Source organism: Tympanuchus pallidicinctus, unplaced genomic scaffold, assembly GCF_026119805.1.
Source record: "Tympanuchus pallidicinctus isolate F22 unplaced genomic scaffold, pur_lepc_1.0 scaffold8, whole genome shotgun sequence".
In the NCBI taxonomy this organism is placed as follows: Eukaryota; Metazoa; Chordata; class Aves; order Galliformes; family Phasianidae; genus Tympanuchus; species Tympanuchus pallidicinctus.
Window position 1 is genome coordinate 55301481 of NW_026294802.1, and position 22038 is coordinate 55323518.

At 40.4% G+C, this 22038-nt stretch overlaps 1 protein-coding gene across 6 annotated transcripts in view; it reads left to right on the forward strand.

The window, feature by feature from the left end:
• The window catches only part of GAPVD1 (GTPase activating protein and VPS9 domains 1), a 28773-nt gene extending 7627 nt beyond the window's left edge, over window positions 1-21146 (forward strand). For 5 of the 6 annotated variants that reach the window (XM_052669639.1, XM_052669638.1, XM_052669636.1 and 2 more), the window contains 23 exons: window positions 397-483; window positions 1444-1578; window positions 1690-1879; window positions 4075-4235; window positions 4998-5127; window positions 5938-6063; window positions 6882-7055; window positions 7351-7491; window positions 7956-8090; window positions 8690-8809; window positions 9191-9268; window positions 9381-9742; window positions 10270-10357; window positions 10562-10642; window positions 11288-11410; window positions 11888-12017; window positions 12413-12522; window positions 12988-13147; window positions 13581-13768; window positions 14763-14976; window positions 15540-15612; window positions 16436-16633; window positions 17379-21146. In XM_052669639.1, coding sequence (XP_052525599.1) covers window positions 397-483; window positions 1444-1578; window positions 1690-1879; window positions 4075-4235; window positions 4998-5127; window positions 5938-6063; window positions 6882-7055; window positions 7351-7491; window positions 7956-8090; window positions 8690-8809; window positions 9191-9268; window positions 9381-9742; window positions 10270-10357; window positions 10562-10642; window positions 11288-11410; window positions 11888-12017; window positions 12413-12522; window positions 12988-13147; window positions 13581-13768; window positions 14763-14976; window positions 15540-15612; window positions 16436-16633; window positions 17379-17519 — 3345 coding nt within the window. In that variant the 3' untranslated portion in view covers window positions 17520-21146. The remainder of the gene's footprint in view (window positions 1-396; window positions 484-1443; window positions 1579-1689; window positions 1880-4074; window positions 4236-4997; window positions 5128-5937; window positions 6064-6881; window positions 7056-7350; window positions 7492-7955; window positions 8091-8689; window positions 8810-9190; window positions 9269-9380; window positions 9743-10269; window positions 10358-10561; window positions 10643-11287; window positions 11411-11887; window positions 12018-12412; window positions 12523-12987; window positions 13148-13580; window positions 13769-14762; window positions 14977-15539; window positions 15613-16435; window positions 16634-17378) is intronic. The other variant, XM_052669641.1, reaches the window with a different exon arrangement.
• The last annotated feature ends 892 nt before the right edge of the window (window positions 21147-22038 follow it).

Below are 22038 nucleotides of genomic sequence, written 5' to 3' on the forward strand. Positions count from 1 at the left end.
GCTTGCAATTGGCAACTCTTTAAAACTGAGAGTGGTTTGCAGTTGGTGATTAATAAGGATTATTTTCTCTGGCCTGGAGTTGGCTTTCTTCCTATTTTTTTCCTCCAGCTTTCACTTAATGAAGAATATACAGCCATTCAGAATATCTAGGTTTGAGATGTGAGAACTGAGAGTTGAATCTAGGTTATGTTGTGAAAACAAATATGCTTTGTTCTTAGGCTGGAATTATGGACACACATAGTACACTGTGCATGCAGATTTTCTACTTAAATACCACAACTATTTTTGGTTCTTATTATTTGTAAAATGGAGGAATTGTCCTAACTGATTGTTATAGCAGGGTCCACCTTCATGTTGTTTTGAAATGCTTATTCCTCATAGTTCATCTCTTTCCAGGTTGGGAGACTTCTGCAGCAGTTGGCAATGACAGGTTCTGAGGAGGGAGATCCACGTATGAAGAGCAACCTTGCTAAATTCGACAAAGTAAGAGTGAACTAAAAGGAGCCAGGACTCCTGGATGTGCTTCATCCTTCTGCAGCTTCTTTGTTCAGACATTGCAAATGACTTGCTAGGCAGTTGATTTATGTGTTACGTGTACTGAACAGCAGATTAAATCCTACATAGAGCTGTGAACAAAATCTTGAGTACTAGATTCAGGGATTCTCAATTCTGGCATTATGCTGCTTTTCAAAAGGAAACGTAGAAAAGACATCAAAGCAAGTTAACCTTTTCAAGTGGAAACTCTGAGTTGCTGTCTGTGTTTTTCTTCTGAAACTGAAGAAAAAACTCGGATCTGCAGACGACTTTTGTGTAAAATCAAGCATTGGAAAAAGTAATTTGGTAGAACAAGGAAATGGTGTTCTTTTCTTGCTTTTTTTGTTCTCCTTTTCCCCTGTTAGTGTCAGTCCTCCATAGCAATTCTGCAGTTACTTCATTAGAACAGTGAAATGAATGCAGCAGTAAATCAAAACTCATACTTAAAAAAAAAAAACAACATGTTGATTTATGTAACTTGATGATTTTTGCTAATTACAGTTGTTGTGTGTCATTGGTACAAACTTACACATCTATTATACGAGTAAGGTTAGAAAGTGATGCTGCACGATGCTTCCTTGTTTCACTTCTAGTCTGTGCTCAGCACTTTTTTTAGGACAGATTGTTTGCCTTAAGCAGTGTAATTCCTATTGAAAATCTGAACACTGCAACGACACGTGAGTTACCATTTTTTAATGCGGGAAATGTCAGAAGGAAGTACTAAAAGTCACTGCAGGCTTTCCTTACCTTACTTTCAGTGGTTTTAATGACACATGGTATTTTATCCTGAAATCTTAAAAATAGGAAGCTTATATTACTATGTAAAATATTTAGCTCTTGTGTTAGTGAACTGAAGTTCTTTTTAATCTCTGGTAAATTGTCTTTGTTTCCAAACTTCTTCCCTTGTAGAGCTGTGTTGCAGCTTTCCTGGATGTCGTTATTGATGGGCGTGCAGTTGAAACTCCTCCCATGTCTTCTGTCAACCTTCTGGAGGGGCTGAGTAGAACAGTGGTTTACATGACGTACAGCCAGCTAACTACTCTGGTAATCTCTTAAGCTTTTAAATAGAAGTAAAATAAACTTGCCCCATATGTTTACAGGTAGTTGATAAACAGGGCTCTGCAATTCTTAACAACGCAATTTCTAAATTTGCAGGTTGGTTTCATGCGAAATGTAATGTTGAGTGATCAACTTAAGGAAGATCGGATGGCTTTGGAAAACTTGCTAGCAAACTTACCCCAGAACAAGCCAGGGAAAAGTAGCAGCCTAGAAATGACGCCGTACAATACCCCACAGCTCTCTCCTGCAACTACTCCAGCTAACAAAAAAAATCGATTACCGATAGGTAAGGACAGCAAGCAGTCGTCTTGCACTCTTTTTGATACCACAATGCATTTTTCTTTAACATTTTTTCAGTGCTCTTTTAGGAGTACTCTTCAGCTGCACCTTCAGTTCTACTTTTCATGTGTAGGTGGTGAAGTATTTTGTTTTGCACAGACAGGCATCTGTAGTACTTTGTGATGCAAGCACAGGGAGCGTCTCCACTCTGGATTGAGCTGGAGAAAAACGCTGACGTCGCTGTTGTTCAGGATAGTGCAAAGGGTAGGAATGGGACAACTTGAAGATGGGAAGTTTGAGGGAAGTGGTAAGATGGAAGCTCTGACACTTCATTAGTGGGACAGAGTAAAATTAAAGTGATTGAGTCTTAGAAGAGAGCTGATGTAAGAAGGAAGAAGAAGGAGTCGAACTTTCAGAAGAAGAAAGAAACTGCCTCTTTTCTTCTCCATTATCTGCCTGATCTAATTGTGGCAGTACACTGTAATGCAATTTCAAGTTGTTGGTTTTTTTCCCCCCTCTTTCAATAGCATTTCTGAATCTTGAACTTTTCCATTTTGGTAATGTTTTCTGTTAGAATAGGAAGTGTGATGCTCTTCTCTGGTGTATATTAATGTGGGTATGACCTCATGGGATCTTTTTGTTCATTTGAGAGAGTTGGTGTTAGTTTGTAATGAGATCCAACTATCCAGAGCCAACTAAGAGGCACAGGAACTCAAACCCCCAAACAGGCCTATCCCGTGTCATTTTTACTCTGCATCTGAATGGCTCTGCTCTTAAATCTATGAAGTATTGGCACAATAGCATTTATTTTATAGCATAAAATAGTGTTGTTGCTCAAAATTTTGATCTCTTTTGTTTCATTTTAATGCTTTCGAAATCCAGGACAGCAATTGGCAGCCATTACTGCCTGGGATACCTCTGCTACCAATCTTTCAGCTCATATAACTCTAGTAACCCCTTTTGGTGGGTAACGCCTTCCTTCCGTTCTTTTCTGTGAAGCTTTTATTTGTAACACGATCGTGACAGCTCAGCATGCCTTTGGTTCACTTTGGCACTTGGTTACTTTTTCAGATTTTTCACTGATTTCTGTATGAAGCTCGTTTTGTATGTACATGTAGTTTAAAAAATACAGCAAACCTTAGGTGTGTTTGTGTAATAATTTAAAACCAAAGTTTGGCCTGTTAGTTCTGCACACTCGTCTTGTTTTTCCTAGATGGAATCAAGCAATGGCTGGTGTCATGCTACCATACTTAGCAGCCTTGATTCCACGTGGGCATTTTTCCTTTCTCAGTGCCAAACAGGGGAAATGAGGCTGCATGAAAAGGCTGATAAAGAGCCACAAAACAGTCCAACACCTGGTGTTGAATCTTTGCATCTGTGTTTCGGGCAACTGCTTGAGTCACTTTTCTCTGCTTCTTAGGAGAAAAATTGCTCAACAAATTACAGTTTTAAGCCACAGGAATCTTGTCCTTTTCTGTTGGTCACAGACTTCTTAATGTTCTCCACTAACTTTCTAAAAGTCATTTTGTGATTGGAACACACAATCTGACAAATGCAGAATCTGTTTTTCAAGAGATCTTTTTGTTTGGTTTTGGGTACTTTTCAATTTTTCCCCCATTTGTTTAGACCAGAGTCAGACTGTTGTGAGGATACGTGGTTTTTCTAGGTTGTGGGCATGTATGACTGCTAGTTATACTTGAGGTATCTTTTGAGATCCCTTTCAGTTACATGGATGAAATAGTCTTGTTAACAAACCCAGTGCAGATGACTTATTTTCACCTCCAATTGCAGCTGCTAAACAGCTCTTCTGTGGCTGCTGGGGTAAATCTACTGCTACTACTTGGTTTTATTTTGTATTTTCATGTCAGAAGGTTGGGCCATTTGAAGTTACTGAAATCGGTGCTGATCTTTGTTGTAGAAATTTCTGTGGGCAAGCAGGATGTATCGTACCTTGTTTCTCTAAAGCATTGTTTCTCTAAGGCATTCTGTAAAAGATTGCTTTTTCACACATCAGTACTCGATTTTTGAAGGCTAGCTCCTTCTCAAATTCTAGTGAGGCTCTGCATTTTATAAGTTTGTTAGTATGCATGTTACCAATTGAAAACATTGCAGTTCTGTATTTTCATTGTATTGTCTCTCTTTTTTTTCCTTCTTAAACAAGGAAAAGCTTTCTAATGTTGATATTTCAAAATACTTTCTTAGCAACTCGTAGCAGAAGTAGGTCAAATATTCTCATGGATCAGCATGGGGATCATGAAGGGTCCTCCCAGGAAACCATCCCAGAAGTTCAGCCGGAAGAAGTGCTGGTGATTTCTCTGGGAGCCGGACCACAGATTACTCCAGGAATGATGTCAGAAAATGAGGTATGCAACACCATCAAAGCTCAGATATTTTGAAAAATGCAGCCTCTGTGTTCTGTAGTAGCAGGGCAATGAACCTGTGGCACTTGAGTTTGGGCAACAAATCCAGGACAGGAATTAAAGTGCTCACTTTGTTTTGTTTGTTTGCCTTACTGAGTTTGGGTATTTTAGCTGTTAATCCTCCCTGTGTTTAGAAGTTGTTTTCCGACAACTTCGTACATCTGCAAGGTCTGAAAGTCAGTATATTAACACAGGAAAAATGCAGCTGGCAGACTTATCAAGAGGCTTTGTTGTCTAACATGCTCAAGAGCAAACCAGGCCTGCATAAATTAATTCCATTACCTCCCCATGTCCTTTGGCTCGAGTGGCATAGGTGAATGACAGCACTGGAATGCTGATCCCAAAGTTTTTGGCAACTCAGACTTGTGTCATACCTGATAGGTTGGATTATTTCCTCTTGCAGCCTTGTGTAACCATGAGTTTACATGTTAGGCTGGACAGCCAGGGTGAGGAGGGAGCTACTGGTTCTGCTGTTAGCAGGATTTGCCTTGTGTTCACATATTGGTTACCTTGTGTTTTTTCCAGGCTCTTCGGAGGTAACTTTATTTTTTTCAAGTGGAATGTTAGAAAATTGATTGTACCATTAGCATCTAGGAAAAAAAAGAAGGTGTGCAAAAATGTATGCAATGTTTTGTTTACTGTGTAATTATCAGGAAAGAAATAGATTATTTTAAGGAAGTATTGTTTCATTCCCCTACTCCCCAGGTCCTAAATATGCAGCTTGCAGATGGTGGACAAGGAGATGTCCCTGTTGATGAAAACAAACTCCATGGTAAACCTGATAAAACCTTGCGCTTTTCACTCTGCAGTGATAATCTGGAAGGAATATCTGAAGGTGAAGGGTTACTTAAGTCTTGAAGAAGTTTTGTCCCTTTTTTTTTTTTTTTTTTTAACTATGAAAGGAATTTGTGTTAAACATAGCATGTCATCTCTGCTGTTCAAAGATCATGCTGTGTTACTCTAGGAGCTTTTCTTTTCTGTTAGTCCTTTGGAGAAAAAGGTTAGGAACTGAATTTTGACCAGCAAAGACGTAACTTAGTCTGAGGATTATGGCAAAAAGAAGCGTATTTAAGAGATGAAAGCAGAGGGATTTTGAAGGCTTTTTCACGATCTTTTATTAACTATTACATATCTCTGAGTCCACAGTGGTTTCTGGACTCAGAACGGTTCTTCTGTATGAGTCTCAGACAGAACAAAGCAGGGTTTATCTGTGGTATTGAAGAAGTTTGTACAAATTCTGCAGTGGGCATTATTTTGTATAACTTCTGTCACATAGTTTTTACTCTTCTCAAAATAAGCAAACAAGCTAATGAACAATTAAACGTGTTATATTGATGTCTTTACTGACTTTTAGTCAAAGTGGCAATGGTGAGATTCTCGCCTTCTCTGGTAACGTATTTTTAGGTTCTTGTAATCATATGGTCCTCTATGCATGTAAAGTACAAATCACAGTGCAGGTTAAGTATCTGAAAGATAGACATTAAGAGCAGAGAAACAGTTTATCAGTTTGATATTTTATATTGGGATTACTACTTAATATCTCTTCATTGTTTGTATTAATCTTCATTGTCTCCTGGATTGTTAATCCTGTATATTTAGGAACTGGTATTCAAATCAGATTTACAATAAAATATTTTTTTCACAGGTCCTTCAAATCGCTCCAACTCAGTGTCCTCCTTGGATTTGGAAGGGGAGTCTGTATCAGAGCTTGGTGCAGGTCCCTCTGGGAGTAATGGTGTTGAAGCTCTGCAGCTGCTGGAGCACGAACAAGGCAGGTGCAAGTTCCTGTGGTGCTGTGGGTGGGAAAGTTCTGTGGAAAAAGATTGAGAAATTGACTAGTTGGGGATGAAAATAAGTAAATGCTCACCTTGTACAATCAGTTTTGTATTTATTTTTATTTGGATTTTTTTGTTGCTGTTTTGTTTTCCTCTAGAAGTATTTCTTGTAGTTCATAGGAAAAGAAGAATGTATGGGATTTTGAGACTTAAGTCCTTCATAGGAAAATGCATTTAAAGTTTTGCTTGGTACTTAACTTTCCCTTCAAGGGAATAGGGGGTCTGGATTGGAGTAGTCTTAGAGCATCTGGCTAGCTTATTTTTAGCATGTATTTGTCAAACTCTGGGGTGGGATGCTCAGAGGGGTTTTGGAGTCTCCAGCTCCATTTTCAAAATGTGATTTTCAAAATGTGACTGATATGGCCTCGAGCCAACCTGTAATTAACCGTGTTTTGAGTAGAGGGATTTGGACTTCAGTTACCCCTTCCAGCCTCAGCAGTTCTGTAAGAAGTTCTTTTTATAGGAACTGCCTAAAGTTTCCTGACAACGTGTTAGTTTTGTCTATTTGTTTGTTAGTTTATGCCACCAAATGTAGTCCAAGATTTTTCTTAGCTTCAAATACACTTCAGTGCTTTTAGGCACCATTCTCTTGTATAAGAGTACTTCACAAGTGTTACTTTTAAATGCTGTCTTATCTGATGGAATCAGTTGGTGTTAGCTTTTTTTTTTTCCTTTAATGTTCTCCTATAAACTTCCAATTAGAAGTAGTTGGAGGGGCCTTTCAAAAAACTCAGTACTTCTTATTTTCATATAGCCACAACTCAGGATAATCTTGATGACAAGCTCCGTAAATTTGAAATCCGTGATATGATGGGGTTGACTGATGACAGAGACATATCAGAAACTGTGAGTGAAACGTGGAGTACAGATGTCTTGGGTAGTGACTTTGATCCAAATATTGACGAAGATCGTTTACAAGAAATTGCAGGTAACTCAGTTCTGCACCTGATATGTTAAAATGTTCCATGCTTGTCGTAAAATGGTCAAGTTGCAAAGCTCTTCTCATCTCTTTTCTGAATAAGTGTTTGCATTCATTAAAGAAAGACTTTTCTATAGGAAGACTTTGCACATGACCTGTATAGCATCTGGTCACTCATTTCTGTATTTACAATATTCTTTCTGTAGTACCTTAAGGACACTTCAACTGTCTTATTTTTCTCTTGCATTAGATCTGTCTTCAGGAAGCATATATGCCACTGTGCATTTCTGCTTTACTCTTGCAGGTGCAGCTGCAGAGAACATGCTAGGCAGCTTGCTGTGTTTACCAGGTTCAGGATCCGTGTTGCTTGATCCTTGCACAGGTTCAACCATCTCAGAAACCACAAGTGAGGCCTGGAGTGTGGAAGTATTACCAAGCGATTCAGGTCAGAATTGTGTAATTTGTGCTTATTTCTTTAGTGGGAACATTCAACAGCATTGCCTTAATGTTTGTGAATACTTTTAGTATTAGAAGGATGAAGTATTCCTAGGCAGAGAAACTCTTACTTACGAAGTTCTTAAGTTCTAAAAAAAGAGAGAAAAGGGTTTGCAAAGCAAAATTCTATTTGCTTCCTTTTCCAGTGATGCTAAGTAGTGCTTTCTTTGATCACGATTCATTTTAGTTATGTTGTATCCCGCTGTCTGGGTAATACAATGCTTAAGTAAAAACTTGCCAAGTGCTTATGCTGCTGGGGCATTGCTATCTTGCTGAATTGGTTCAGTTAGCTTAAAACCTAGTATGCTAAATCAATCCCCCCACTCTTCCTTCTGTGGGTGAATTTCAAGGTAGTTTTGAGTAATTGAGTAGTGATACTTTTTTCTCTCTTTTCTCTGTTGTCTCCATTTGTAGAAGCCCCAGATCTAAAACAGGAGGAAAGGCTGCAAGAACTGGAAAGCTGTTCTGGGCTGGGTAGCACATCAGATGACACAGATGTAAGGGAGGTCAGTTCTCGACCCAGTACACCAGGCCTCAGTGTTGTATCAGGTGGGTTTGATTGTCTCTGAACGCACATCTCTATATTAGAACACAACCAGCATCTACTTTCTGCTATTGCTTTAATTGAATGAGAAAAATGAGTTACAACTCCATATACTCATTCATGAATTATCAAAGCAGTAGTTCTTACGAAAGAAATAATTTTTTTAAAAAAGTGCATCAAATAATGTGTGTTACAGTAGCAATGGTTAGCAGCAGAGGGTTGATTTGGCCTTTGGTTATTACAATGACTTTAAGTACGTTTATCTATCAATCTATCTATCTATCTATATATATATATATACATACACATACTTCAGCTCCCAGTTTTCCACAAAGTTGATCAGAATGGAGCATCTTTCTAATGCCAATTTTCAGTGTATTCAAAGCTATGTTAAAACTATTGAAGACATAAAGCAGAAATAATTAAGGCTTATGCTGGGAACACAGAAATTCAGAATGTCTCTAAGTACTACTGTAAGTTAGGACTTGATTATTACTGTGCTCACCAAACATTTTAGGAGCTTCAGGATTTTGCCTCCTTTTGTCTGAAAGAGTATTAAAGGTGTTCTTTTTTTGTTTTCTTTTTTTTTGTTGTTACGTGGAAGGTATTAGTGCAACATCTGAAGATATTCCTAACAAGATTGAGGATCTCAGGTCTGAATGTAGCTCTGACTTTGGGGGAAAAGATTCTGTGACAAGTCCTGATATGGATGAAACAGCCCATGGTAAGTAAGATACCTGTAAGTGGGTTCTCACAACATTAGTTAAAATTACAAGTTTAAAATCCTTAAATTTGAGTTCTTATAGGAGTGCAGTAGAAGCTCTGAAAATGAAAGAAAAATTCCTCAATTTTTCCTGTTTCAAAGCTTTGCTGACCATGAAGCTTAACGTTTTCCTGATTTGTTAGCACCGTTTCTTTGACAAATGGGCCAGTATTGTGTACAACTAGAGACTGATCTTTCAATTTAAGATCACCTTTTGCTAATTCTGTTCATTTACACTGACTGTAATCCCTCTTGCTCATTGGGGTTGGTCTGTTTTTCCAGTGTTCCTTATGTGTAGGCAGTTCTTTGCACAGTGCTAACTTTTGTTTGCCTGTATTTCAGGAGCCAGTCAGTTGACATCTCCTCCTTCTCAGACAGATTCTTTGCTTGCACTGTTTGACCCTTTGTCATCGAATGAGGGTAAGCTGGAAAGAAAAGGCCAAAAATTGGCAGTCAGTACTTCTGTGCTAGTACCAACTTATTTCAGTGAGTGTTAAAAATGTTGTGGCTTCCTTTATGTTTATTACCTCAGGTGTGTCAGCCGTTGTACGGCCTAAAGTACATTATGCAAGACCGTCTCACCCACCACCAGACCCACCAATTTTGGAAGGAGCTGTGGGAGGTAATGAGGCTCGATTACCAAACTTTGGGTCTCATGCTTTAATTCCAACTGATTTAGAAGCATTCAAGCAGAGGCACTCTTATCCGGAAAGGCTGGTCCGCAGCAGGAGTTCGGATATAGTGTCATCAGTTCGGAGACCTATGAGTGATCCTGGGTGGAACAGACGTCCTGGTAATGAGGAGAGGGAGCTTCCAGCCCCGGGGGCGGCTGTTCTGATGGCTACATCCCAGTCATCGTCGTCATCTCCCAGTAAGGACTCCTCTAGAGGAGAGGTGAGGCTCCTATCCATCACTTGCTGGTTTTTTTTTCCCTAGTGTGCTAAATATAATTATTTTTCTCATGCCAGAGAAAAATGGTGTTAAATGTGTTTAACCAAGGAATTATGATACACTTTTTTTAAAATAGTCCTTTACAAGTGAAAACTACAGGTGTTCAGAGTGACTTAAATATGCCTGGTTCTTAAATTTACTGGAAAAGTTCCATGTGACTTAATGGGATTTGAGAAATAGTTTGGTTGTATTGTTAAAATTCAAAATGCTGTAGATCCTAAGAAACAATTTTAAAAGATATCTAAATTTCTTCACAGTTTTGGCTTTTCATACTTAATCTTACCTTTTCAGGAGGGGTGTTTCTAACTTGATCTGCGCTGGCTTTCCGTGCTCTGCTGTAGTTCTGTGTTTGTTTTTTTTGTTGTTGGTTTTTTTTTCAGTTGATAGAGTAGAACCTGTAGATGTCAAGAGGAAATTCTGTCCTTACATGTGATATGTGATATTGAAATATAAATTCCATTCTTCCACAGATGGATGAACGAAAAGACAGCGATGATGAGAAGTCTGACAGAAACAAACCGTGGTGGAGAAAACGCTTTGTGTCTGCCATGCCCAAAGGTAGGATCTTGTCTGTCTTGTTTGGGTACCTTAGGGCATGCTGCCTTTTTGTATCTTCACTAGAAAATGTTTACCGTTTCACTTTGAGCAGCTTATCAGACTGACATCGGGTTGGTACACAGTAGTAGCTGTCCTCTTAAAATGCTTCTTCAGTCTGGCCATTGTCTCAGCATAGACCCTGATAAATTACCATGTATTTTTCAGCTCCAATTCCATTTAGAAAGAAAGAAAAGCAGGAAAAAGACAAAGATGATATGGTACCTGACAGATACTCAACACTACAAGGTATGTGAATAATGTTATCATAGTAATTTTCTCTTGTAACATGCCCTGTAGATTTCCAGAGTGCCCATTAGGTGTGTATTTACAGACAGGTATGGGCTGTTGTATTTAATATTCACCACTAGCTTTCTGAATAAGAAAGTGAATGATGATTGTTGCCTTGAAGACTGCTTTTAAATTGTCATACTTCAGTCAATATCAGTTGTACTGGAATCTTGACTCAGGTCTCCACTTATTTATTTTTTAGAATGTTCATTAAAAAGCTTATGTCCTTATCACAGCTGAGCTGTAAGGACAGCAGACACGTTCCTATGATAATTCCTTAAGTGCTAAATTAAATTTGATTTGGACCTGGGTGTTTAGTTTCCTGTTTCTGTAGTCATTTCTGGAGGCTTTCAAGTATACAAGAATCACTGGTGTATATGATATAAATATGCTAACAATCTGATTTTATTTGCTCACTTTTATAGTGCTTTTTTTTTCCTCCTGCTTTTGCTTTGGACTTTACATTTGAACTGTAGTTACGTGGAACACAAGTAGCTGTTTGTAATGGCTAGAATCTGAATGCATGGGTGTAAATTTTTTTGCATTTTGCTTTCCGTTGGCATAACCCAAGGTTTACTCCTTTTGTTTGTAATGACTTTCCAGATGATCCGAGCCCGAGGCTCAGCGCTCAGGCTCAAGCTGCAGAAGATATTCTGGACAAATACAGGAATGCAATTAAGCGAACCAGTCCTAGTGAAGGAGCTTTAGTAAACTATGACAGTGGAGGTGAGAACCTGGTGTCTGTAGTCCTTACCAACATAGTTTCTCCCTCTTAAAGATAAAAGAAAAAACCACTTCAGTATTCTAGACAAACATAGTGCTAACAGTGTAATAGTGTGAGCTCTAAAACAGAAATGTTTTCTCATACAACCTGTGGTGTAGTTCCTCTGAGACTGGGAATGAAATCCATGTTCCTGAAAGGGGTCATCTGTGTTGCCACTGAGGTGGTGATTTGTTACATCTCTTACCAGTTTGCTTTTTTTAAAATGGAAACTGAAGAAGTGCATTTGCTCACAGTTTGCCTTAAACTGATGCAGTTTCTTCTTAGGGACTTGCAGATGGCGTATTTTAATATGACCTTTCAACTTAGACAGGTTGTCTTACTTACTGTCTCTATATTTCCTCTTATACTAACCAGAACGAAGCAGAAGATATTAGTCTAGGTTCTTCTGACTCCACAAGTGTCGCTTTTCCTTTCCATAGAGACTACAGGGGATGGTGAGAGTGTCCACGACTCTCCACGTGATGAGGCTTTGCAAAACATGTCTGCAGATGATCTCCCAGACTCTGCAAGTCAAGTAGCTCAGCCACAAAGTTCTGCTTTCTCCTATAGGTAAATACACTTTCAAATTTAGTCTTACCCACAAAGAAGATTTGAAAGCTGAAGCCATGTGATCAGTTCCCCACAAAAAATATTAATGTGAATAATGATGTCCTCCTTAATTGTAAACTTCTACATGTTTTTGGTTTTAAGCATCTCAAACTGTTGTTTCTCCAGTGAGGTGGGAGGGGGATAGGAGAACAACGTTTAGGAAAATTCCTGTGAAACTGATCTAGATGGTATATCTAAAGAAGGGATCCTCTTCCATCTTGGCAACACTGGTGTGTTCAAGTTATGTTACCTAATGTTTAGTCAGTATTTTAAAAAGAAAAGAAATGTGGATTGCTTTATGAAGCAGCAGTCTTCACAGCAGCCTTGTTAAGGAAATGTTTTTTTTTTTCTTTAAGGGATGCAAAGAAGAAATTGAGGTTGGCTCTCTGTTCAGCAGATTCTGTTGCTTTTCCAATGTTGACACATTCAACGAGGAATGGTTTACCAGATCACACAGATCCTGAAGGTAAGTTTTCTTTATACATGCAGAAGTTTTGTATTGTATGCATCTTCTCTTTTCTGTTGCCTACTAAACTTCTACTACTTCTGTTGCCTGTGGTTCCCACAATAACGTGCTGCTGGGAAGTACCTACAGTAGCAAGATACTGGCTTGAAGACTTGCTGAGTCTTCCTTTTGATTTAATTTGTATGACTTGTTTGCATTCCTCCACTATAGGTTTATTTGCAGACAGGTGATTCTATCTCCTTATATTCCTCTTTACATTTCAGAGTAGTTCTCAATACTAGATAAGGTAATGACAGAAAAACATATTCCTTGATATCTGGAAGATTCAGAGACTTAATAAATGCTTCTATGCAGAAGTTTTTGTTTAAGCTGTTGTGTGTGTGTTTCCCATGTTGAAGAACATTTTTCTGTTTTGATTGTGCCTATGTTTCATTTCCTTAATAATTTTCCCTTATTCTATGCTAGATAATGAAATTGTGTGCTTCTTGAAAGTTCAGCTAGCTGAAGCTATTAACCTTCAAGACAAGAACTTGATGGCCCAGCTGCAGGAAACAATGCGATGTGTGAGCCGCTTTGATAACAGGACCTGTCGGAAGCTGCTAGCCTCTATTGCAGAGGACTACAGGTAGTTTATTCTGTATCTTATTAATGGGTTTCCAAATGCATACATTTGTTCACTAGCAGATTAGAAAGATCCTTTATTTAAACTGTACCTTACCAAATAAGTTTATTACAGTTCTACTTTTCCACAAAACGATGAGGATGTGTCCTCTTTCTGGGAATGACTTGTATTAAATAGTAACAAATTGAATTAAATCAGCTTGTGCCTGATATCCAGCTCCACACCGAAGAGATACAGTTCAGAATTTGCTTTAGTCGTGCATTCTGCAGTGCTGCAAGGGCAGTGAAGTCTGTGTAAGACTGAACTTCCTAATTCAGGTGTCATGTTTGTTTTAAAAGCAACAGGTTGAGGACTCTTCTTGCATTACAGCTTTGCAGTTTATAAAGCTGTTATTTTCTTTCTTTTCTGTGAATCTAACGTAGAACATTTCTTTCAGGAAAAGAGCTCCATATATTGCTTATTTAACTCGATGTCGCCAGGGCCTGCAGACAACACAGGCACACTTGGAAAGGCTATTGCAAAGAGTTCTGCGAGACAAAGAAGTGGCCAACAGATACTTCACTACAGTGTGTGTGAGGTTACTGCTAGAGAGCAAAGAAAAGAAAATCAGGGAGTTTATTCAAGGTAAGATTAATGCAGACCGTGGATTATTTTTGTTTCTACACTCCTTACTTATGTACTAACTTGGGTGCCAAAGATACGGAAACGTCACAGCATAAAGAATATTGGCACAGAAAGACAACTCTCAAAACAAGGTTTCTTGAAATAATTTCTGTGTTACGTATGCACAAAGTAAAGATGAAGTAAAGATATAAGAAATTTGGAGTCAGTTCTTGCTCTTGGAGCATACAGTGTTAATACAGCATACAGTATTAAATGTGTCTATATAGGCTGGTCTTTAGCAAGAATTTGTATCTACTGACATTAAAGTTCTACTAGTAAGATTCAGTGACCAAGGAAGAGGAGTTAAGCCCTTTCATTGGACTAAAGGGAGGCATCTATTTCTGGATGATCTAAAAGAGAAATTGGCAACTGTGGCATTTAGGCTGCTGGCAGATGTTGAGTGGCAGTTGTCTTCTGGTACAGAATGCTATAAATACGATGCTGATGAGTTGCCAGTGATTTGGTCATGCTGCATTAACTTGGCTGTGCCACTTGTTCTGTACTTTGTAGATAAACATTAACGTTGCAACTATACTTATTTAATAAAGGTAGGGCTAAAAAATGAGTTTTCTTGATTCTTTTTTTTTTTTTCTCTAGCATCTGACAGCCTTGCGTGCACTCATTCCTACCAGCAACTGTTGTAGTGATTATTCTGGGTGTTATCTCTGTGGGTGGCAAGAACTGGTACTGTAGAGGAAGTGATTAACATAGTATCAAGTAGGGTATTGTGAGGGTATGCTTAACTGACTGTGTTCTACATTCTTCTCCTTTAATTCCTGTACTCAAATGCTCTCGCTTGAATTTCCCTGACAGGCTGTGGGCAGCACAGAGCCCCGGTGGTGCCAGGCGAGAAGTGCAACGTGGATTCTCAGCTCTTCTTTCCAGGAAAGCATATTGGAAATATATATTTTTTTTAACCTTAACTGAATATGTTTTCTGTGTACATTTTTATCAGATTTCCAGAAACTTACAGCAGCAGATGACAAAACAGCCCAAGTTGAAGATTTTCTTCAGTTCTTGTATGGAGCAATGGCTCAGGATGCCATATGGCAGAACGCCAGCGAAGAACAGCTTCAGGACGCACAGTTAGCTATAGAGCGCAGCGTGATGAATCGTATTTTCAAACTTGCATTCTACCCTAATCAGGATGGAGATATTTTACGTGACCAGTAAGTCATGGTGGTTTGAAATACCTGGTTTCTCTTTCACTATTGGTGCAGATGGCTGCTTTTTGGTCTTAATGTGACAGACTTGATTCTTTTAAGGCAACCATGCCCTACAAACTTATGTTTCATTTCAGAATGTCTTGTACAAGAACCGAGAAGCACTTTAGCATCATGTGTGAAGGTTTGTGTTTGCAACAGTCCACAAAAGCAGAATAAAGTTAAAAATGTAATGACTTAAGATACAGACCTTCAGTTCTGTGCATATGCTGAGAGAACGAAGAAAATCTGTTTCAGGACTCCTTTTTCCTTTTCTGTTTCAGGACAGAACTTTCCATCTAGGATTTCTTTTGTATTTTATTGAGCATCTTTTTTGAATGGTTTACTGACTTCATAGTGGATTGTTTGGAAATCCTGTGTGTGGTTTATTGACCCGCTGTGCGTTGGCTGAGATCGTGGTGATACGCATCCCTGAAGATCTCTCCTGCAGTGCACCAAACTAGTGGGAAACTCCTGGGGACTGCTGGCTGCTGCTTGCTTCTTATTCTTGATTTTATGTTTGTTTTTAGAGTCCTTCATGAGCACATACAGAGGTTATCTAAAGTGGTGACTGCAAACCACAAAGCACTTCAGATTCCTGAGGTAAGAACTTCTTTCACTCTGTATGTTGGAGTGATGGTGTTTGTGATAGGGAGAGGATTGTTTTGCTTTATATTTTGAAACATTACTTTTGTAGCCATACAGCTGAAATACCCTGCAGGAAAAACACACTGCACCAATACTTTGGGATCATCTGCTGGTATTTTAAAGTTGTTTTTTTTTCTTCTTTGAATTTTACCGCTTCTGTCCTGATGATAAGATTGAAGCAGTAATACTGTACTGCAATAAGATGCAAACTTTCAGATAATTTCCTTTAGAATAAAGATTTCAACCCTTTATATTTCTAACATGACTTATATGCTGTGACTGTGGTTTGTAGTTATCAAATTGGCATTCAGAACTGGGCATCATTAATGGAACCTTGACACATCTATCCATTTGCCTGGTGTTTTCACTTTTCTCAGCGCTAAGAAGGTAATTAAATTAGATTGGTAGACTTAAGAAATGTGTGAGTGGCTGAATGCTTGCAGTCATTCTAGTTCAGTGTTTGAGCTGTGTGACTGAAAATAAAGCTGCTTATATATGGAAGACAGGCATACAGCTCTACATTGTTTCAAAACAGGGTACTGTAGAAGTCAGGAGAAAGTACAGTCTAACTGTGTTAATTGCACGTAGTGTTATTTCCTTGTGATTTTCCATTATAATACAGCAGGAAGCCACCTTCGTTCTGCCTGCAGTGGAACCATATTGACCCGGAGTTTCTCATTTGTCCGGAGCCTGGCTCCTGCCTCTGGTACCTTGGATCCTCTGGTGCTCAGTAGCAGCACAGATAACTGAGGACTGCTGTTGGGTTTCTCTCTCCTAGGTGTATCTCCGGGAGGCACCGTGGCCATCAGCACAGTCTGAAATCCGTACCATAAGTGCTTACAAAACCCCCCGAGACAAAGTGCAGTGCATCCTGCGAATGTGCTCAACCATTATGAACCTGCTTAGCCTGGCAAATGAAGATTCAGTGCCTGGGGCAGATGATTTTGTTCCTGTTCTGGTCTTTGTTCTTATAAAGGTGAGTTCTTCTGCAGAGATCACAAACCACAACTAATTCTTTTACCCAGCAAGCAAATTTTAGGAAAAATGATAATGTATTTGGGTAAGTAGGAGCATGCTAGACTATAAAAGGAGAGCTAATCTAGCAGGCTTAAATAGAAATGTGGTCACAACTAAGATTTTAGAATCCAAGCAAACTTTGCAGTTGGAACCAGGGAAATTGAGGGCTAAGCATTGTTTGGAGGGGTGGTGGTGGTTTTCATTGTTGATCTTTGGGGTGGTTGTTTCTTTCTTTCTTTCTTTCTTGAGACGCACCTATCACTTGTTCATGCTTAATGTTGTTCTCTTTGATGACCAACATCCACATTAATACTGACTTGCTTTTTTTTTTTATTTTTATTTTTTTTTAAACATGAGAGTTTGGAGAGTGGCATGTGATGTATCAAATGCTAAAATAACAGGTTAACGTGCTGAAGTCTGTGATGACTTGATAGGTTCTGCCTGTGATCTCCTTCTTTTCATGGCCTGCCTGTCGTTTTTCTGCATTAGAGAAATGCTCCTTCCATTGGTCACATTCCTCCCGAGGGGGAAGTGAGGGTGCTCAGGATAAACAGTCACTGCCCTGCGCTGTGTTACATGATCGTGTGCTGGGTGGTAGTGAGGATCACTGCAGAAATAGAACTGTACTTTTATTCTGTATCTTGTAATTCTGAGTTTAGGTTTGGCAACAAACTGTAAGCGTCTTTTTCTTCTTTAACCCTCAGGCAAATCCACCTTGCTTGCTGTCCACTGTTCAGTACATAAGTAGTTTCTATGCCAACTGCTTATCTGGAGAAGAGTCCTACTGGTGGATGCAGTTCACAGCAGCAGTTGAATTCATTAAAACTATTGATGATCGCAAGTAACTCAGCACACACGTGGGCAGACTGTTAGCAGAAGAGTCTGTAAGAATGTACAACAGCTGTGACAGCTAAGAAGAGACTTCCACTGTATAATATTGTACAGAATTGAGGCATTTTAAAACACACCTTTACTAATCAAATTAATTTAACAGGTTTTCCTCTTCTCTTTTGGTTGCATTTTTCTCCCCTGCAGATACTGGCACTGAAAAAGGGACCACAGTTTTCAGGTATTTTGGAATCTCAAAACATACAGAAAAGTCTTTGTGGTGTTTCCACCACCCCTCTTCCTGAATTCTTACTCACGTGAATAATTCACTTCATTTCTAACGGAACACTGAAACAAGAATAATCAGGGCAACCACTCAGTGTACTTTCTAGCTCAATACACCTTTTATTAATAAAGCACCAGCCACACTGAAAGTTTGTAGTAGGTGACATTAGTTACCAATTGTATTTCACCTGAATTGAAAATCAGAGAGGACAATGTAAATAGTATATAACTGTATTTAATGCATCGCAGCTATCTGTGGACTCACTGTCCTTTGAGTGAACGAGCAAAGGCCTCTCTGACCTCTAACAGGTTGTTACATACTGTGCTTTGGTAAATGAAAGGACTTCCTCAAAAAGGCAAAGAGTAAAAAAGGGCAAATGGAACTATTTATTAAAATGTAATTAAGAGTACTGAAATTTCTGAAACTGGAATTTATAATAGACAGGGCTTGTTAGATAGCTGAACACTTTTTGGCTGGGGCATTAGGGCACTATAAGGGTTTGAAAATGTAAAGGAGAGAGGGTCTGTAAGTTACAGTAGATAAGCCTAATATAAAAGAGGAGTAATAAAATACCTTACTGTAATATTTTTTTCTGAAATATTGTGTATACTGTACAAACCCCAAACAGAGATCCTTAACAGAACCTCGGGCTGTAATATATATTTTGATTAGTGACATTAAATGCATATACCAGGGGTTTCAGTGAATGTTTTTACTAAATGTTCTTCATGTTGTCTGCTATGCAGCAGTGCAAGTTTTACTGTTCATATAAAATATTTTAAAATGTAACACTGTTCTTTATGAAACATATCATGACATCAGTTCAGGGTGTTTTATAGATTTCCCACCCCACCTTCCCCTTAAACTGACGGCGATGAATTCAAAGAAGTTTTTATGCACAATACCACGCGGATTTTTCATGAACAGTCTGAGTGATGGCCAGTGGTTGTCACGTCTATACGAGCAGTTGCTGTTCTTTTTTAGCTACAATTACACTGAAAAAGGGCAGTGAGCCTTTATCTTTTTCATGTCAGTATTATTCTTTGCTCTTCCTGGAGTGTGGAGCGCTCTTCTGACAGAAGGGCACGGTAAGATGTGGTGTCTGTGAGTGGTAAAGGAAAGAAAATCCTTCTCGTTCTTTGCAAAATACACTTGTTTTGGTTTTGTGAATGTGTGCATCCTGATGATTAAAACCCGTACACAGCTAGTGCTCCAGAAAATAATTTGGTTAACTGAAATTAGAACAAAGTATGCAAACTGTCATGTGCTTGGTTTGGCTGTGCTGCTTGTCAAGGCATCATTAAAGAAACTTCTTTACTAGGACTCTTCTAATACGTAATTCGGTGTGGCGCTTTTGCCAAGCTAATCCAAAGTGAGAGTGAGGAATGGGAACTTTTATTTAGAGCCTTTCTGCTCTGAGAGATTCATTCTGTGGAGGAGCAGCACTCGATAGAAATGGAATTCCTTTGATTGCCTTCCTGCGGTAACTCAGTGTGGAGCATTGCAATATTCCAGTTATTTAGCCTTGATGGGTTATTGGTGCTGAACACGTAACTTAATATTGCAAGCACAGCCCTGACCAATAACACCCAGAAGCAAAGCACAAATATGCCCTGGAAGGTATGGCGAGATCATCTCTAAAAGCAATATAAACTTATTTATAGTGAAGTCTCCTTAATATTTAATTATGACTTGGGTATCGGATGTTAAGACCAATGTATGAAAGTTCCTTTAGTCCTGCAGTTTGGGTTTTAGTTGAGGAGAATATCTGATCCCTAAATCGGTCTTGTTCTGCACTGTACTCGTTTGAAGGATGGCACAAGGACTGGTGATCACAAGGTCACAAGGACTGCTGGCAGATGGGCTCTGCTCAGCACCACCACGGCTTTCAGATTTGCTCTCCTTTACGGAAGGGGTAAGAACCATTTCCTTTGCCATCTTCATTACATTGTGTAGAAAAATACTTACTTAAAAGAACTGGAGTCATTCTAAAAATTTATTTTAAAAGCAGTGTTTGTTTTGATGTGCCCCAGATTAGCTGAGAGTCTTCATGGCAAAATTGTCCTTTGCTTTTTTTCTTAAACAGCTTTGAAAGTTCCTTAGGTCGCATTGCTAGCCGTAGTTAGAGAATTAGGGTTTCCAAAGAATTAAAAACCTTCCTGTAGTATGACATTAATACTTTCCCTGGTGTCCTGTAACGTTTTATTTTAGAACGATGAATTAAATGTGTAGAAAGTGATGTTGTTAGATTTTGGTGTGCAATGGTGAATGTGAAAAGACAGCGCATAAAGGACCAAAAGTGACAACTGTTGCCAAAAGGTGCCAGCCAACCACGTGCACCCGACTGAACTTGGTGCTCTCTTCACATGCCTTCAACAACTGAAGGGCGAATGGGACGCTCTGAGGGAAAAGGCACGGGGTCAGTAGCAGTAGCTTGCATTGGTCGGCTCGAGGGCAGCTTGTTGGTGCGTCCCGAGGAGCTGCCGAGGTAAACGGTGCCACGACTGTCCCTGCTGGTGCTGCTAAGGTGGTGGTTTCATTTTTTTGGGAGAAGTGGAAGAAAAGGGCTGGTCCTTTCATCTCTGAGAAATTACTTTTTTTTACTCTTAAGAATTCTCTTTGAGGCTTTTGTAGATCCTCTTTAAGGAGAGTTGGAGTGGCTGTGGCCTCTTTGAGTTCAGAGGTTTTCGTTTCGAAGACCTTATGCTACCAAACGCTGAATGTAACTGCCATAAATTTCAGGAAAAAAAGCCACGATCCTGTTTCCTGTGTTGGGTTTCTGGTGAGCACAGTGTTGGTTTGTATTGCTGGAAAATGTTGATGCTCTTTAAGCCAAATTGGAGCAGAGGTTTGAGAACTCACGGCTGCTTTCAAACTGCGGTGTGTGTGGAGGAAGGCTGGTGGGGCAGAAAAGGAGCAGCAGGAGAGGGCAGACCTGCTTAGCAGCAAAGATTCAAGCAAGTGAAGCATGTGTGTGTGAAATCGAGTGTAACTTATGTGGCCGTGTGCAGCACCGACTGTGCAGCCTCAGGCTGGCAGCAGGACGGAGAGCTGGAGCAGCAGGACGGGGCGGGCAGCTCTGAGCCGGGAACAGCTGGTGCCTTGGTTGAGCCTGTACTACTGGAGAATTAACCTCTGCTGAGTGCGTAGTGTGTGTTCCGTACCTTTTAATTGTGCTTTACCTCTATTTAAAAGCTTTGTACTGCCTCTCCTATTTGAAACTGGTAAAGCCTTTATATGTCTAAATGAGCGAGCTTGCACAATCTTGTATACAGGAAACCCATCTTGTCTCTAACGTGATTATTCATGTATCATTCTGTAAAAACTGATTAAAAGGAGAGCAGTTGGCCTGGCTGGAGTCCGTGTTTGTGCGCTGTGCTCGTGGGGCTGCGTGGGGACGGCGGGCAGCGCCCCGCGCTCTGCTGCCGTACCGCTCCACGGAGCTGCGCCGGGAGCTCGGCCTGACGGCCAGAGGGGGAAGAAGCCGGCTGTGCGCTGCGGGGCAGCGCTGCCCGTCGGTGGGAGCGTCCCGCGGTCGCCGTTCTCAGTGCTGGCAGCGGGCCGGAAACGGCGCCTGAAGGCGCTCTGCCACGCGCGATCCCTTTTTCAGCTTTGGAAAAATGGCAGAACTGAATTGTTACGCGATCTCGGGCGGAGGGTTGGGTCCGGAACCGCAGAACCCCGCGCGTGCCCCGGCCCCGGAGCAGCAGGCACAGCGCCCTCCGCCCGCTACGCAGCGCGCGGCGCCCGGGGCCTCGGCGGGCGGAGGCCGCGTTCGGGCGGAGCTGCCCCCTGGCGGCCGCGCGGGGCGGTGCGGCACGGCCCGGCTCCACGGGCGGCACGGCGGCGCTGCCCCCGCCCGGCCCGGCGCGGCACCCCAGCGGCGCAGCCCCGGGAGCGGAGCGGGGTCGGCTCTGCCGCCCGGTGCGGCCGCTGCGCGCGGGGCCGCAGTGAGTGCGGTCCCTGCAGTGTTATTGACCTTGATTCTCTCTCATTTGCATCCGGCATTTTTCATCCTCTGGAATATGGTGTTTGGGGACCTTTCCATCATTAAGTGGATTTACAGCAATTTCCTTATGTGTTTTCTCCAAGGGATTCTGTTATGAGAGGCACATTAAATCTCCATTAATACCTCATTATCCGACTGATAAGATTACCATGATAATGAGGCAGAAATTCTAATTGTTTCACTTCTTATTGTGCCTTTCATTAAATCATATACCTGGAAGTTGCTGTCGGAGCGAGGAGCT